The sequence below is a fragment of the Vidua macroura genome, chromosome 1 (assembly GCF_024509145.1).
Source record: "Vidua macroura isolate BioBank_ID:100142 chromosome 1, ASM2450914v1, whole genome shotgun sequence".
In the NCBI taxonomy this organism is placed as follows: Eukaryota; Metazoa; Chordata; class Aves; order Passeriformes; family Viduidae; genus Vidua; species Vidua macroura.
The window spans coordinates 134,254,675-134,272,371 of record NC_071571.1 but is presented as its reverse complement, the minus strand read 5'-3'; the positions used below and the strand labels follow the sequence as shown (position 1 = coordinate 134,272,371).

General features: G+C 35.4%; 1 protein-coding gene across 25 annotated transcripts in view; it reads right to left on the bottom strand.

The window, feature by feature from the left end:
* The window catches only part of RIMS2 (regulating synaptic membrane exocytosis 2), a 447,198-nt gene that overhangs the window by 383,433 nt on the left and 46,068 nt on the right, over positions 1 to 17,697 (bottom strand). For 7 of the 25 annotated variants that reach the window (XM_053972036.1, XM_053972112.1, XM_053972077.1 and 4 more), the window contains exons 2-3: positions 7,340 to 7,372; positions 6,856 to 6,942 (exon numbers count right to left, since the gene is read on the bottom strand). The exons of the other annotated variants lie outside the window; for them this stretch is intronic. In XM_053972036.1, coding sequence (XP_053828011.1) covers positions 6,856 to 6,942; positions 7,340 to 7,372 — 120 coding nt within the window. The remainder of the gene's footprint in view (positions 1 to 6,855; positions 6,943 to 7,339; positions 7,373 to 17,697) is intronic. 25 annotated transcript variants of the gene reach the window in all.

Below are 17,697 nucleotides of genomic sequence, written 5' to 3'. Positions count from 1 at the left end.
TTTTAAAATTCCTTATTAATCAACTTTATTAATTTTTCCAAAATGCAGCATCTATTCTTTTTTAATTAATCATATTCTGTGGTTCTGCTGAATTACAAATCCATGTGTGTTAAGGATTAAAATAGATCAGTTAGGTTACAATTAAGAAATATATGTCTTATGATCACTATATTTACCTGCTGATAAAACTGAATTCTACTATATTCATAGAATCATTAATGTTGGAAAAGACCTCCAATATTGAGTTCAACCTTTGACCAAACACCACCAGTCAACTAAACCACTGCACCAAGTGCCACATCCAGTCATTCCTTGAACACTTCCAGGGATGGTGAGTCCATCTCTTCCCCAGGCAGCTTCTTCCAGTGCTTAACAAGCCATTTCTTCACTGAAGAGGTATCTTAACCTCATTAACATTGGGAACAATCCAACCAACATGAGTAAGTTTTTCTTGTATTAAATATCTTGAGAAAAAAGTCCAGGGCAACCATCAGTCAAGGAAACTATCATGTCATGTTGCAAATGGTAAATTTAATAGTCTGAGTAAGAGATGCAACAAGTTATCAGAATCAAACAACAGAAGTTGTTTTGGTACCTCATATTTACTATATTAGGGAGACAAAACCAGTTTCATAGTTAAGAGGTATTTTGTGGATTTCTATTTTACTTTGCAATAGCTACAATCTCCCCCCCCCCTTTTTTTCTTTTAATATACTGCAAATTATAATTTTAACTCATTTACTCTCTGTTTTTTTCTATCTTACTGCCCTAGAAAACAAACACAGCAGAATGTTAGACTTCTCATGACTCCAATGTCACACGTGTATTGGATGCATAGACCTATTTTTCTCTTTCCAGAAATTATTCTTTCAAGTGGAGTGTGTTGTTTTTAACAGGTTGTATAAAAAAGCAGTCTCAACAAGAACTACACTGACTGCAAATAAACCCACTGAGTATGTATATATATATGTATATATATTGTGTAAATTGTATTAAATAATTGTTGATGTGGGCTTGCTATCACATGTCCATTAGACAATTTGAAGACATTCAAAACTACCTCGTGGTTGGCAGACATATTCTTTATGCAGTAAATTTAGAATTCAAAATTAATGATCCATTGATTTATGTTAAGTATTTGAGAAATGTCAATCTAGTTTAACCAGAATTCATTAGAAATTCTAATAAGCAGAAAATTTTACTGCTTTGCTGGAATGGTCTAGCACAATAGAGAAATTAATTTAATTTATAGAAAAACATGCAGGAAAAGGTTTTACTGATTATCATCTTACGGTAATTTTCAATCTTCATTTCCTTAAGGTGACAACATGACTTTCTGAATAACCATGAATATCTATTTATTGACAAGCCATTTTTAGCAGAAAAAAAATACCTATGTTTTGCTAAGCAATGTACATTTTTTAACCTCCCCTAGAATTCTTCTAGTAAAAATACAAAAAGACAATGAAATAATGTATTTGTTTTGAAATTGTTTAGCTACAAAAAGCTTTATGTTTAATGACTTTTGATGCTGATTGTATTTTGTCTACTGTTCATTAATAATGTGCTCATAACTATCAAAGAAAGAAGAGAGGCTCAATTTCTGCTGTCAAATTCCAGGATGGACCTCTTACAGTTCTTAGCAATCAACCAAATTTCCAGCCTGAAAATAAACAAAAATGTTTATGGAAAAAGGGAAAAAAAAACACCATCTTTTCAATATTTGGATATCTTTAAGCAGCAAACATTAGAAACTTTCCTAAATCACTGCTTAAAAACACAGAGCTCTTGTATCTTGAATACTGTCACGCTGATCACTGTTAAATAAAAAAAGATCTAATCAGGCTTTTAAAAGGAGATAAGACAGCAACGATGACCAGAAGCAGTTTCTATCATAGAAGGAAAAACTCTGACTCTGCAGCTTAACTGTATCAAATATAATAGACTGCGTGGAACATAATAAAAATATTTAAAGCTTATACATATTACAGATAAATTATATAACACAACATTCCATTTAAAAATATCAGGAAGTAGTTTTTAAGCAAACACAGGGTGACAACTTCTCCATACAGACAATTAAGTTGTAGAATTCCTTTTGACCAAGTTTTGAAACCAAGAATATAAGTAGGTTTAAAAGGGGACTGCAAATAATTGTGGCAAACAGATTCCTTATTGCCAGGGAATAAATCCAGCAGCATGCATGCAGCCACTGCCTCAGGAAGTCACTAAAATACCTGTATCAGAACCATTCTATGCATACCCTTCTCCTTATGTGTGTTCTCAGGTATTCATTGCTGAATGCTGCCAATATACAATATTGCAATAGCGAAATCTTCAGTGCCTTCTAGCATGGGAATTCCTTTATTGTGATTAGAGATTAACACCATTACATAACATTCCAAGATTCATGCAGAAGAAAGATATAAACCCCAAGTCAAATCCTTAGGCACAAGACCACCACATCCTAATGAGGAGCAACCTGAATACACTTTTTACAAAGTATATACCTTATAAATCTGAAGAAATAAAACTTGGTTTGCTGATTGCTAAGCATCAAAGACAGCTGCTTCAGGGGGCAGCTAAGAATTTCTACTCTTCAAGGATTAAAATATGGAAATATCTCAAACACTGCAGATAAAACTCATGATGAAGTATGCATGTGCTGGAGATAGAAGTATTCTTCATCAAGACAAGATATGAAAGACCACTCTCTATATCAGAATGATCACAGAAATTGGGAGAGGTGCCTAACAACTGCGGAAAAGAAAATGTCACTTCCATCTTGAAGAAGCATAAGGATCTACAGAACCACAGACTGGTCAGACTAATCTCAATTCCTGGGAAAGTGATGGTACAACTAATCCTGGGACCTATTTCTAGAACATGAAATACAAAGAAGTGATCAGGAGTCAGCAGGCATTAACCGAGGGAAGGTCACACTCGACCAATGTAATGACCTTCTACAATGAAATGACCACAATGAGGGGAGAGCAGTGAATGTTGTGTATCTTGTCTCCAATAAGGCTTTTCCCATTGTCTCCTATAGCATCCTCCTAGAGAATCTGTGAAGTACAGACTGGATGAGCAGACTTTGAAGTAGACTGAGACCTGGCTGAATGGCTGGGCCCAGAGCAGGGAGATCAGTGGCACAAAGTCTAGTTGGAGGCCAGGTCCTAGAAGTTTATCCCAGGGGTCAATATTGAGTCCAGTCCTGTTCAATAACTTACTGATGTAGATCATGGGGCAGTGGGTACCTTCAGGCAGTTTGTGAATGACACCAAGCTGGGAGGAGTGGCTGATATGTCAGAAGGTCATGTTGCCATCCAGAGGGACCTTAACAGGCTGGAGAAACAGGCTGCCCAGGATCTCACAATGTTCAGCAAAGCAAAATGCAAAGTCCTGCATCTGGGGAGGAAGCACACACACCGGTGCAGGCTGGGAACTGCCCAGCTGGAGAGCAGCTCTGCAGAAAAGCACCTGGAAGTCCTGGTGCACACCACGTTGAACACAGGCCAGCATGCCTTGAGGAAAGGGAAGTGAATGGCACTCTGGGCAGTATTAGGCAGAAGGAGGTGATCCTACCCTTCATTCAGTACTGGCAAAGACACACCTGGAGTTCTGTGTCCTCCCCAGTTAAAGAGCAACATGGACATACTGGAGATAGTCCAGTAAAAAACCAAAAAGATAGGGACTGAAGCATCTCTCACATGAGGACAGACAGAGAGCTTGAACTTTTTAGCCTGGAGAAGAAAAAGTTCAGGGAAGAGATCTTATCAATAAATACAAACACCTGAAGGAAAGTTGCAAAGAGAATGGATCCAGGCTCTTTTCAGCAGTGTCCAGTGACAGGATCAGAGGCAATAGGCACAAACCGAAGCACAGGAAGTTCCCTTTGAGCAGAGAGAAACATTTTTCATTCTAGCGGTGACCAAGCTCCAGCACATGTATCTCTTGCCCAGAGATTTTCTAGATTCTCCATCCCTAGATATATTCAAAATCCAGCTACACATAGTTTTGAACAGTGCCCCTAGGTGACCCACATGAGAAGGAGGGTCGGGCAAGGTGACCTCCAGAAGCCTCTTCCAACCTCAATCATTCTGTGATTTTTGTGGTAAAGAACTCATGTCCAAGAGCATCAGACTAATCCTACCTCTGCCCATAAGGACACATGGTCAGTGGTTCTACAAAAATACCTTTTCCAGAGCAAAAGTGACATCTGTAACATGATACCTTGTTTTCAGACACTTCTAACTCCTATTCTGCTGTTGCTCATCACATTTTGTCCTCCCCAGATTCACTGTAAATAAGCTTTTTCATCAGCAAAGGTGGACAATCAGGTATATATCAAAATTAGACTCAGATACTGACAGTGATTTCAAGTGGAAAATGCCCCAATATGTACAAATAGTGGTAAAAATTTCTACACACATTTATTCTCCTCCCCAGTATCTCACAGTGTTCTCCAGTACAACACTTCTTTGCAAGCCATTAATGTCAGAAAAATGAATAAAATTTAAAAGTTGCACCATTAGTATTTCTGTTCAATTTTCTCCCTGAATGTTTACGATAACCACGAAAACAAATCCTGATAATTAATATATTAATGAAATTATCACAAATAAGCAGTGCTGGAAGACACTTTTAAAAGAAAGTAATTTAGTCCATTCTCTTGTTCCAGCGCAGGACCAGCTACACTTGTGTCTCTTCTAACAGGTATTTGCCAAACCTGCTCCTTAAGATTTTCACAGCTTCCAAACAAGTCCTAAACAAAGTATGCAAGCATTTTAAGTTTTCTTTCCATTAAAAGGTTCTCCCTACCAAGTTCAGTCCTCCCTAACATAACTTTACTCCTTTCAGCTTCACCATGAGATGAACACGGAAAAGTGATAATTTCCTTTCACTTGTCCATCTCCTTCATTCCCTGGGATTGTCTCTTTAGGAGGCTAAATTAACTCATGTGTTTGATTCTTTCCTAGCACATACCATGGTTTTTAGAAACCTAGTTATTCATTGCTATCTCCACTGAATTACAACTGCTCTACATAATTTTTGAAGGGTATGCTATTCCAGGTGAGACCTTACCAAAGCCTAGCAGTGGGAAAACTTCTTCACAGCATTTCCTGGCTAGTGTCTGTGCATTCCTGTATGACATTAATCTCTTTCAGGATACTGGCTACAGCTCAACTTATATACTATTAGGTTTCCCTGATTCTCTGCCAAAGAACATTTCCCTACACAATTTTTCTTTGTCCTATGTCAACCACATAAATGACCCCTACAGAACATCACTTTGCATTTTTCCTTCTGATTAGCATCATAACCATAGCTTGGGGTTTTCAGGATAATTTTTTAATATAATCCTGCCATGAGGTGTTAACACAAGACTGGGAGAAGTGTATCTATAAATTCAGTGAGTATACTAATTAATTAATGTCTTAGTTATATAATAGAAACACTGAACAAAACTGGTTCCCAAAGAGGTCCCCATTTGAAAAGATCCTTCCATTCTAACAGTAACCATTTATTAACATTTTTGTTAACTATAGCTCATCTGTTTACACTGCTCATATAGTATTTTAAGTTTCTTGAAAACCATATGCTTCATATTTACACTAGTGAGCAGAACAACTTTTGCTGTTAAGGAAACTGGGAATACAAAGTACTGAGGTGTTGTGAACAAAATATAATATTGCCAGTATCTAATAATAACCCCAAAAATCACTATTAATATATACACAATTTTATAAGCAGTTAAGTGAGAATATCAGAAAGAGAGCTCAGAATAATACATTGCTTTACAGAATATCAATTTTATGTCCTATTTTTCCATTTTAATTTGTGACATTTTTTCACCATGTATTCTCAAAAAACATCATGGCTTTCATGACCCACAAGTATGAAGGTCCACTTAAATACATATATTAAAAAATAAACAAAAATTGATTCTGCCTGGAAAGTAATTAGTAAGTTATATGCATGCTTTAAACCATTTATCACATGAACTTACAAAGCATAAACCTCTAGAAGAAAGAAGAGAGAGCAACTTAACTGTTTAAAGCTTAAATAACATCCAAAATACATTTTAGTAATTTGAAAATTTATAATAAATATTTTTAGTTTCTCTTTATTAAAGGAATATTTTCCTCTCCATGCTTTAAGTTCTACCCTAAGACTCAATGTCCTAGCTTTGCCAGTTTCTGTTAAAACTTAAGATTTTCAGATAGCAAAAAAAAATCATATAAAAGGTTCACAGATGAAATACTGGCTCCATCAAAGTCAAAATTTCCTCATCTTTGATTGACCCAAGATTTCACCTTATATCTGCTGAAGTTCTGAAACTTTACAGATATTCTGAAAGCACGAAAAAAATGACATGATATTTTCCTGGTCCTTAGAAAGCTCTTCTGACATATTATGTAGATTCATATAGCATTCTATGCATGACTCAGACCACGCATGTGCATAGACATGCTATAAATAATGCTACATGTCTTATAATTCCAGCTCCTCATGCACAGAAAACACATCACTTCAACAGAAATTTCATTATAAGGAACATTTGCCAAAAAACCCAACCAAACAACCAAACAAAAAGAAAACCAAAACACAGAGTAGTAGTAACTCCTTAAATTGCACTCCAATGCACTCTAATCACTTCAGTTACTGATAAGGAGAGTAAGACTTGATTTTCAGTTTTCCCTTTGCAAGTGAGGGGTTGGAAGGCAAATGGTGCTCAGCTTGTAAAATGCCCTCACCTGTATGCTCTAAAGGGGCAATTATTTTAAAAATACTCTCCAGGATGTTCTAATGCTATACAGATGTTACTTAATCTACAGAGAGCAGCTTACTTACGTCTGGGGCTCCTTTTCATTTTGCTGTTTTTGCTGTGGTTGAAGAACGTTATTTACCAGCTCAGTGATCCCACTAAAGGGAAACCACCTGTTTAAACAAGCAAATAATGTGACTGAATAACCAATAAAACCACACTAGTTTAAATGTTCTCTTATCCAATGTTAGTAGAAATACACAGGCAGAAAAGCTAGAGCCAACGGGAATGTGAGCTGCGGAACTAAGTCAGCCACTAAGGGTGTAAGGGAAGTAAAGTTTTACAATTCACCAGTTCACAAGCAGGCAGCAAGAACCTACATCCAGCTAACATGTGGATGGAGTAAGAAGCTACAGGCAGCTCTCTTACAAGCCAGTCAGGAAGCAGATGACAAACTACCTGCAGCCTATCAGGTATCAGTGAAAGCTAATACCATCAAAGGTGCAGAGAGCAGAACATGGCAAAGGTAGAAAAGTCAAGCCTATTGCATCTTGAAGATACTTTACTTACTGTGTCGGCTGTGGTTTTTGCTCTTCTTTGACCCTAAAAAGATAAGTTTGCACAACTGAGTGCAACATGTTGAAAACAACTACCCTGAAGTACTAAAATCTGTATCGATCGGGAAGGGAAAAGTTCCTATTTTCAATTAAAAGGATTTGCTTTAACATTTGTTGTATGCTTATATTAAGCTATACTATGGGCTTATTTCCATTTAGTTTTAAAAATGGGGAGTGCCAAGTATAGAAAACTTTAATATGTTAATTTTTAGTTAAAACTAAAAATTAAATTAGTAATGTTCTTTACCTGACTTTCAATTTTTTGCACATAATACCATATTAAAACATTTCCAGCAATACATTCAGCTACAAATACAAAGGAAGGTGCTTTGATTATGTGAACTACAATCTATTTCTTTTTTATTCACAACCAAAATGCCTGTCATAGTTCAAGGCAAATTTTTAACATGTAATATACCATTTTAAATGCAGTATACTAAACTAATAGATTAAAGGAAAATCTGCATTATATTTATTAAACTACAGTGATGTCAGGACTTGTAGAAAACATAACTAAAAACTAAGGGAGGAAAGCTAAGGAATTTTACTCATCAGTGAACTTTACTAGGACTTGCTTAAAGAAATAACTGGATAATTCATATAGTAGGTCTGTTTAGTACTGATTAATAGTTGTCCACTCTCTTAAGGAAAATATTCCATCTGAAATACATGCTTTAACTTAAACGAGCAAGTTGATGTTCTATATCAAACCTGTGCTGGTTTCAGCTGGGGTAGAGTTAATTTTCTTCACAATGTTGGTAGGGGGCTGTGGTTTGACTTTGTGCTGAACAGAGTTGATAATATAGAGATGTTTTTGCTATTGCTGAACAGGGCTTATACAGAGCCAAGGCCTTTTCTGCTTCTCATACTGCCACCCAGGTGAGGAAGTTGGGGGTGCATGGCAGGTTGGGAGGAGACACAGCCAGGACAAACTGACCAAAAGGATACTCCAGACCATGTGGCCTCACGCTCAGTAAATAAAGATAGGGGTAGTAGGAGGAAGGTGGGGGTAGTAGGAGGAGGTGTTTGGAGTAATGCCATTTGCCTTCCCAAGTCACTGTTGCACATGATGGGGCCCTGCTCTCCTGGAGATGGCTGAACACCTTCCTGCCCACGGAAAACAGTGAATTAATTCCTTGGTTTGATTTGCTTGTGTGAGTAGGTTCTACTTTCCCTATTAAACTGTCATTATTTCAACCCACAAGTTTTCTATCTTTTACCCTTCTAATACTCTCTCTGCTCCTACTGGTGAGGGAATGAGCAGCTGCTTGGGCCTTGTTTCCTGACTGGGGTTAAACCATGACAAAACCCAAGAACAGAGACATATACATACAGGAATATTTACATCCTCTAATTGCAGGTATTGGTCTTAAATATCAAGTTAGGATCTACTTTCCCTATATGTTCAAAAACCCAAAAAGGTTCCTGTATAGATATTCTGAATGTCTCTATAGAGAATACTCTCACCTACCTAAACAGGAGGCACAGGCTCACAATTTTAAGTGGATGCTTGGTGTTGCACAGATAAATAAAGCTCACCAAAACACCTCCGTATCTCATCCACCATATGATAGCACAGGAAATAACTCCATAAACAGGATTCAGTGACTACGTGAGATTTAAGTAAGTGGACAATGAGAAAGACTAATATCTCTCCCAAACTGAGTACCAAAAGGGAAAACTGAACATGCAACACACAGTAAAATGTCTTCTAGCATGGTTTTGCCTCTTCAGTGCTTTAGAAATGTATATAAAAATAACATTCCAGTACAAAAAACAAAATAAATAAATAAACAAGGCCAACAAAATCAAGCAGGTATATTAAACAAAAAAAGAAAAAAAAAAAGTCACATGCCATTGCAATTCCACTCTACCATGCATCTTAATCATATTATTATCTTTAATCAAGATAATCCACACTTGTTTTTCAATGCAGAAAATTCAAAGCAGGAGAAATGGGAGGGATGGGAAATCAAAGCATGTCCACACTTTTCTCACTAGGTAGCTCAGGATATTTAATTTAGATCCCCAACATTATGAGCCTTAAGGCTCCATGGTCAGCTGTGAGAAGGAAATTCCCAGATAATAATTCAGAGCTCCTAAGTTGCCTACACAGAACTAGACACTGAAATGTGACCTCCCTGACAACTGAACATTGAAAACTGAATATATCACTAATCTATATATTCCTTTCCATACATTATTTCCAAACATACGTACTCAACTCTTTTAAGTTATTACTTCATTGTGAATTGTTCTATAGAACTAAAGAAAGGAAATCCGAGCCCTTCACATAATCAGATTACAACCAGCATCTTCCCTTTGGATAGTGACCATGGTCAATCCTTTTTCACATGTGGAATTGAGAACAAGTTACTGTAAGATCTGTACTACTGTGTGTAATTTGAAATCTTTGGTACATTTTTTTTCAACAAGATCTAGCATATTCACACTATAGTATATATATGGTGGCTTCAGTTGCAGCTGCAAACCCTTGGTATTTTTGAAAATCTTACAATCAATTTTTAGTTTCGCACCATTAAATAAAACGCATTGTCCATTATAAGACATGTTGAAAACCTGCACTGAAAATGAATTTCTCAGCATTTTATAGGAACACTGTGTTCTAAGTCAGGATATTATATGACCCTACAATTCAAAATATCTCTCTTACAAATTAATCTTTTTGCCTCCTAGAATTTTGTCTCATTCACTCTCCACTTTCCAACACTGCAGTTATGTGAGGACGAGAGCTTCCATTATTATATAACAGTGACGCATTCCTTGAGCACTCTCCATACATCCTTCAGTCCCTGGATTAGGAAATTATCTTCCTTGACTTTATAACGAGCATAGGAGACACGCTACAATTTAAAAAGAAATTATTAAGAAAACAGATGAATTAATAGATTCTACCATATGATTTTAAATTAATATTAACCTTGTGGATCAACAGGCCTGAACCCTTCAGGTGTATAGCCAGGTATTTATCTTTCAAGGTCAGAGAATGAATACAGATTCTGGATCTAAATCTGAAAACCACTGACTAATTTCTGCTTCTTTTTTTCCAAAAGATTTCATTCAGATGAAATTACAAGTTGTAGCAACTGATAGAAATAATTATATATTAGATGAAATGCACTGAATGTATTTTTAGCATTGCTGTGGTTTAAATATCTTTTTCTAGACAGAAAAGGACGAAAGAGACTCCAGATAACTTGAACCCTGTCTACATGTACACATACAGTTGTATTTCCTTTAGTTACAAGAGCTGCTTTGTGTTTCACTGGATTGTGTACTCCCATATTTATGCATTGCTTTCTATCCTCCTTTCAAAAATCAGCAACAAACAATTGCTTAAAAGAAGTGTCTTGCCAGGTCAGCAAACCCCCAAATTTCCATTTTCTCAACAGACCAACTGAAATACCCCAAGTAGTATAACTACATACTGCTCCTTCCAGGCTACCTGTCTTCATTTAACCTTCCCATGTCTTTTCAGCTCTATCCACCCAAAACTCTACCAAGAACAGTGTCACTTCTCATTATTCACTAGAAACAAATTCTGATCTAAAAACACCAACAGGCTGCAGATAAGGTGTCTGATCGACAGTAACTGAGACAATGTATTCTAACGGTGCAGAATATTAAGTATTTTACCACCTATTCTAAAATGTTAGAGGAGTTTTAAAATTTTGTCACAACTTTTTTTTTAAAAGATCACAACTCCATACACTACTCCACTTGAAAACAAGCCAGGATTTTTCTACTTGCCAACAATAAAGAATTTTTACACCTTGCACTTTGTTATGGGAAACCTCTGCCCTTTGAAACACACACAGCACCATTACTTTTGTGTTCCTCTGCAAGCCTACACAGTCCAAGTGCCAGACCCCTTTGATCTTTCCCAGTAGCTGGAATCATTAAGCTAAATCTCAAGTCTCAGTGAACAGTTTTTGATGTTGGGTTCTCTCCGTGTACTAAAAATTTCCTCAAAGATTAAGGCTATTCCCACTGGCACAGGGAATGAATATGAGAACAGAACAGAAAGGAGAGGGAAGAGAACAAGAAAAATGGAAGCAGGAGAATAAGTAATGAAAACATCAATATAAAATTATTATTATCCCTTTAAACTCCTAATACTTTTCTATTTTTCAATCTACTGCCACCAGTAAAAGCTTCTCTCTAAAATCTACTATGTCAAAGCCATAAAATATTTTTTCCAAAAGGTGCTTTGGAGACAGGTAAACTAACAAGCACTCTGTTACCAGAGCTCATCTCTATTTTCACATACTTGGATGCATAGCCACAAAAACATAGGGGAAGAACTCAAGTGCCTCAATCTATGAAAATAACCCTTAAAACAGACTCTACAGCTCCTAGATATCCATATTCGTCCTTCTCAAGTGATGTTTGGGGAATCCAGATTTTAGAATCAGCCATCCTTGGCAGGGATAAACATCATAATATCTACCCCTAACCCAGTAATACTCGCAAGATTCACAACTTGCCATCCGTGGACCTACAAGCACAAGGAGATCAAATCTGCAGGAGTAAACTGGGTGTACCTAATGTCTCCTAGAAACACTGTGTGGAGTTATATATAACACTATATAACTCTATATCACTTTAATTTAAAAATGCTACAGGCAAGTAGTTTCAGTCTTTTGCTCAATTATAGTCTATGTTTTCTGTATTTCCTAACCAACTCAGTGGCCTAGGATAGACCAAGATGGAAGTTTTTTCTAGCCCTTTTGTTGAAATTGAGGAGATTTGAAAAAACAGGTAAATCTTTTGCTTGGAATTCATCCATGAAAAAAAAATCTAAATATATTTTATTATCACTATTAATGCTGTAGTTTTGATAGTACCAATTTAATGAAGCTGTTGATGCTTCTAGAGTAGTTATTTTTATCAAATATATTGACTAGGAAATCCAGAGAGTGGTACACTTATATGAAATTTTTAAATTTAGAGGAATCAGATCCTAATGACAAAGCAGGATGTATGTGCAGTAGTCTCAATGAGCAATGCATGTTACACTAAACTTGATTAAGAATCAACATAAGATTAAATATTAATGCACCAAACTATCTGGTTTTCCTAAAGCAAATCATACAGGAAGGGTGAGGGACAGTCTCAGATCTATAAAAAGATTTGTCAAGTTTGCTTCCTCTGCAGATACCATACTGACATTGACCTCCAGCTTTGTTCACAATAAAGAAATAGAAATAGTTGAGAGGAGAGAGTAGGAGAGAATTTTGTCTCAAACCCAGATTTATATTATATGCAATAAAAATCTGTAAAGCTGCTATCTTTCAAATAAAAACAGCAGCATGAATGCTAACTACTTCATAACCAATTGTATTATAAGGTGAATTAAACTGAATACTATTCTCAGGATTAGGATTTTTCCTTCTTTGCATTCCAGACCCCACTAACCCAGATGACAGTAGCTTTCACAAGAGTCAAGGTGCCAACATCTTTGAAGTGTTCTCTCTCTCTTTAATAACTGTCCACAATTATAAGCAGATTTGAAATATTCCAAAATCACTTGATAGTTAACAAATGTCTTTTCAATGCACAAATAGTGAAAAGATTTTAATGAAGTTATGTAATTAGCTTTCTCTGGAATTTATATATTCCCATTCTCATAGTATATGAACATCATAATCTCTAAAAGTATTTTCCATTGGCAATATTTCTTAATTTAGAACAACTTCCTCCCCTGAAACTTATACCCTTGAAAATGGCACTGAAAATAAAATAGATTTAAAGAAACAACAAAAAAAATCTAACCTCCCTTCCCTCTTGCTTCCCTGTACCTTCCATTATTTCTTTCCAAAACATTGCATTTGGTGCATAACTATATCCAAACCACGTTGGGGATACCCATGCCCTCATTTTTATTGTGCTGAAAAGGATGGAAGATCATCAGCTCCAGTGACATTCAGAGGTTTCCACCACCCTGTCATAGAATGCAAGGTTCATTAATCCATTTTCCTAGACCGCCTGCTGTGGAGTCTTTCTTTTTTTTTTTTTTTTCCTAAATCTTCATAACAGTATTTCAATTATGTGCCCTGCACCAAATGAACAAACAAAAATGATTAGTTGCAGTGACTGCAGTGACTTAACTCACACATCGGAAGTCAAGACACAACACAAACACAGTATATTACTTTGCCGGCATTCACTCTTGACAAAACAGGGGACTTAACACAGACATATATTCAAATACAACCAACTATTTTCTTGAGAAGGCATCTCTACAGATTAATTAAGTTAAATTATGTAAGTATGTTTAACTCCAAGAAAGGAGGTCAAATATAAATCCATGTCATTTATATAACCGTAAAATGTTATATATTACCGAATTGATTCTTTGCACTGATTACCCTATTGATGCTATAAGAACATAGACGTAATAACATGCAGTTTAACTATTTTGATCAAACTTAAAGTCTTTAATGTATATTACTGTTCCAAGTGTTTTATTAATTTAGAGAGTATAAGTAGTTGAATTGAGAAGGATCATATTTTGGACAACAAAGTAATGTCTTTCCAAAGGAATATTTTCCTGAAAATATATGCAGGTGATTTTATTGTAATTTTGCTCTGTTTGTAACAATATACCAGTAGTTTCCAAAAAAACACTTCCACAATCAGTAGCTGAGCAGTAATCCAATATTTGATATAAGTGAACAAGCAGGTGGAGAAGTTGGGTACTTCAGCTAGAAACAACATCTGGTACACAGAACAAATATAAAACCTACATAAATCCAAGCATAAGAGGTTAAACATTCCTTGAAGTCCAAACTAAATTTTCCTTAAAGATGTACCAAAACAACAAGGAGGCACCATACGTAGTTTACAGATAAGCACAGACGTATTCATGCTCCTCTATAACAGTCTAAGCTGAATGAGCTTCCTGAATGACATCAGATGAATATCATCCATAAACATAACAAGTTCTGTGAGATAAAGCCTACTCTGACATTTAGATGTTAATTAGAAATGGGCTGGTTTAATCTAAGGTTCCAGACAAACAAGCCAGAAAGTGAAATTTTGACACTAATATTTTTATAAAATATCTACTAAAATGTGGTTCAATGTGACCAAAACCAGCGCTCAACAGCCCTGTAGTTTTAACTCTAAAACAGAAGAAATGACAGTATGTTTTGATTATTTCAGAATCAGCAAAATAAATCAGATTCTGCTTATCTTAGGATATGAACTCCTCAGGGCAGAAATGTTTCCTACCATTCATTTCTGGGATGAGAGATGGACACACTGTGTTCTACAAATGAAAGTTCCCTTGCTTCTCGCACGCCCTAACTCAGCCAGACTTCTTCCCTGCTATTTGTTATGGTGTAAAATGATAAAAATGAGTGTCAAACTCACCAATCAGCACGTGAGAAAGTTATTATAGTACAACTGTAATAATAAATAAGTACTACAATGAACAGTAGCCATTATGTTATATACAGTTACACATATACTGTATATAACATACATACGTTATATACAGTTCCAATAATTAATTCATGGATCAATGCTCTCTTTTGAAGGTTATACAAAATTGCAAGCAGGAGGCTGAGACCAGAGAGGTGATATTAAAAGGTCTGTGTGTCTGTCCAAACCTACCACACAGTTTAAAATGGACTACAGCAGCTTTTTCCTATACTTAGTAAGGAAAAAAGTATTTTGGTTATCACAGAGTAAGCGGGAATTTCTAAGGCAGAATTTGAAAGCCCTCAGCATTATAATTTGTTGCCCAGTTGCAGCAGGCCAGCTGCTTCCCACGTAGGTATCATGTGTCTGGTGAGGGAATGAGGCATGTACAAAAGTTATAAAATAATAAATAATAGAAAGTCTTGGACCACACAAAGTTGTCAAAGAGGGCAACAACTAGAAAACAGTGTAAACAATCATAACAAAGGAATTATATTGGGTGAAGCTGTATCTTTCAACCCTAAAACTCCAGAATTTTTTTTCAGATTAGCATGTTACTAATATTTTTTAATTAGGAGTTCCACAGATTTGCTTTTTTCTGGCTAAAGCATCCAATATCTGTCAGATGTTCCTCTCTAGCATCATATAAAATAGCTGCAAGATTGGACTAGCTAACTTGCAACACATAAAGCCAAAAATTATCCTGTATTAGAAATGCAGTAAGAACAAAACAAAGATCAAATTAATGCATATGAAGGATGTCAGGGGCAGCAGATTAAAAAAACACACAAGTTTTAAGGTATCCTTGAACCATAGCAAATATTTCTTTAAAAGCAGTTTACCTGTTCAGTTTCTATCAGCTCATTTAAAGAGCAGCTAATGTTCCATCGTTCTTCACTATAATGAATTTCCAAATCCACTTCAACGACATGAGATACAAGTAAATACCTCCTTGAATCTAATCAGTTTGTTCTGTCAGTAGACCCCTTTTTAAACAAAACAAAAAAAAACAAAACAAAACAAAACAAAACAAAACAAAACAAAAAAAAACAAAAGGCAATGTTCTTACAAATAACTTTCAATTTCTGTCAAAAGATCAACTTTGAGACAACAGTCACTGTCCTGCTGTATGTTTGGTCACACTAAAGTCTCCCTGACACAATCTGAAAAGCCTTGACTTCTCTCTGATCTCAGTGCTCATATTTTATACAGGCTGAAACACCTCACATGGGAGCCTGACACTTGTTCACAGCCTCTAGGTAAGTAGCAACTGCTTTCACTCAGGATGTTTTAGCTAATTGAGCTTTAAGCACATGTACATTTCAATTCATTGGAGGGAAATAGTTTTATTTGGATTTAATTTTTTTTTCCAATTTAGTAAATGTTCCTCTCCTAAGTCCTGCAGATAGGTGGATATTTCAGGCAGATGACTTACAGAGAATGAAAGAAATCAATCTGAGACAGCAGGCATCTAATCTGAAAAAAATGTTGGACTTTCCTCTGATTTTCCAAGAAGGAATAGAGAAAAAATTGTCCAATTGTCACATAACATTTGTTATTAGATGCAATTTTCTGTAATTATGGGGACCTCATAGCTAGTCTTGGGTGAGATTTGCATTGAAAAAATGTTGAAGTTACAGATATTTCTACAACCTAAACTCCAGCAAAGATTAATTTTTGACACCTAGTGTTCACTTGACTGTATCTATTTTCAAAAAGTCAGGTTTTTCCAAAGAAGTTCTGGAATAGCACTTAGGTCTGCCATATATTTTGTGTAAAAAGGAAAAAAAATATTATGTGTATTTTTTTACACATATTTTGTGTAAAGAGGGAAAAATGTTTTACATTCTTGCCTATAATATGGTGAGCCATACTTTACTTCTGGAAATAGGGATGACTATAAAAGATGACTGGGAATTGTATAGTCTTGTTCATGACCAAAATGCAAACATTTCCTACTATTAAGGTAATAACACATGCATAAATACATCCAAATGTAACATACACGTGTGTACAAGACTACTCAAACTTTAGTAAATCTATAATCTCCAAACACAGTTTTACCAGAGTGAACTTCAGTAACAGATAATCAAATACCAAATAAGGTTTTGTCCTACAATAGTTTTTCTTAGAGAGCACTCAAAAAAAGGCTTAAATATTTTAAATTAAAATTTTAATCATAAGGATTTTTTAGGGAGATTTATTTCAGTATCTGGATCACAACTTTCCTTACTTAATGCAATTTTTATTAATTCTGTATTGGAAAGATGAGACTTTATTTTTTACTTATGCTTCAAAATGTTTTGCAATTAACTGAAATTCTCAAGGAATTCATAAAATTAAGCAGAAAGCCTAATTTTAAAACTGATACAAAAGCTAGGATATTGAAATCAAACACATTAGGACCTTTTTAGAACATTAATTGAATTCTAATGTAAGTAAAGTTTAATTTTAGAACAAACCATTAAAAAATAAATTTCTCCTAAGGGTTTTGAGTTGCTTTTGGATTGGATTTTTACTTTTTCAACAGTAGATGGCATTCCAAGCATCTCCTGCAGAAAGTGCTTTCCTAGATGCTTGTTCTGTCACCAGCTGCTAGTGAAATATGCAACCCTGGGCTCAGATGCTAGCAGGTGAATTTAAAAAAATTAATTTTAATTCTGTAATTAATTTTAAATGCATTGGTAATTACTTTGGACTTGATATGTTATTTTGCCTGTTAAATAACAATTTTATAATATTATTATCTCTAAGATACCCACCAGGGGAAAATCATATACACTAGAGCTTAAAAACTACACAGCAAACAATAAGCTAGTATTTCTCAGACTGTGACATTTAATTGTGTGAAATGGATTCAAA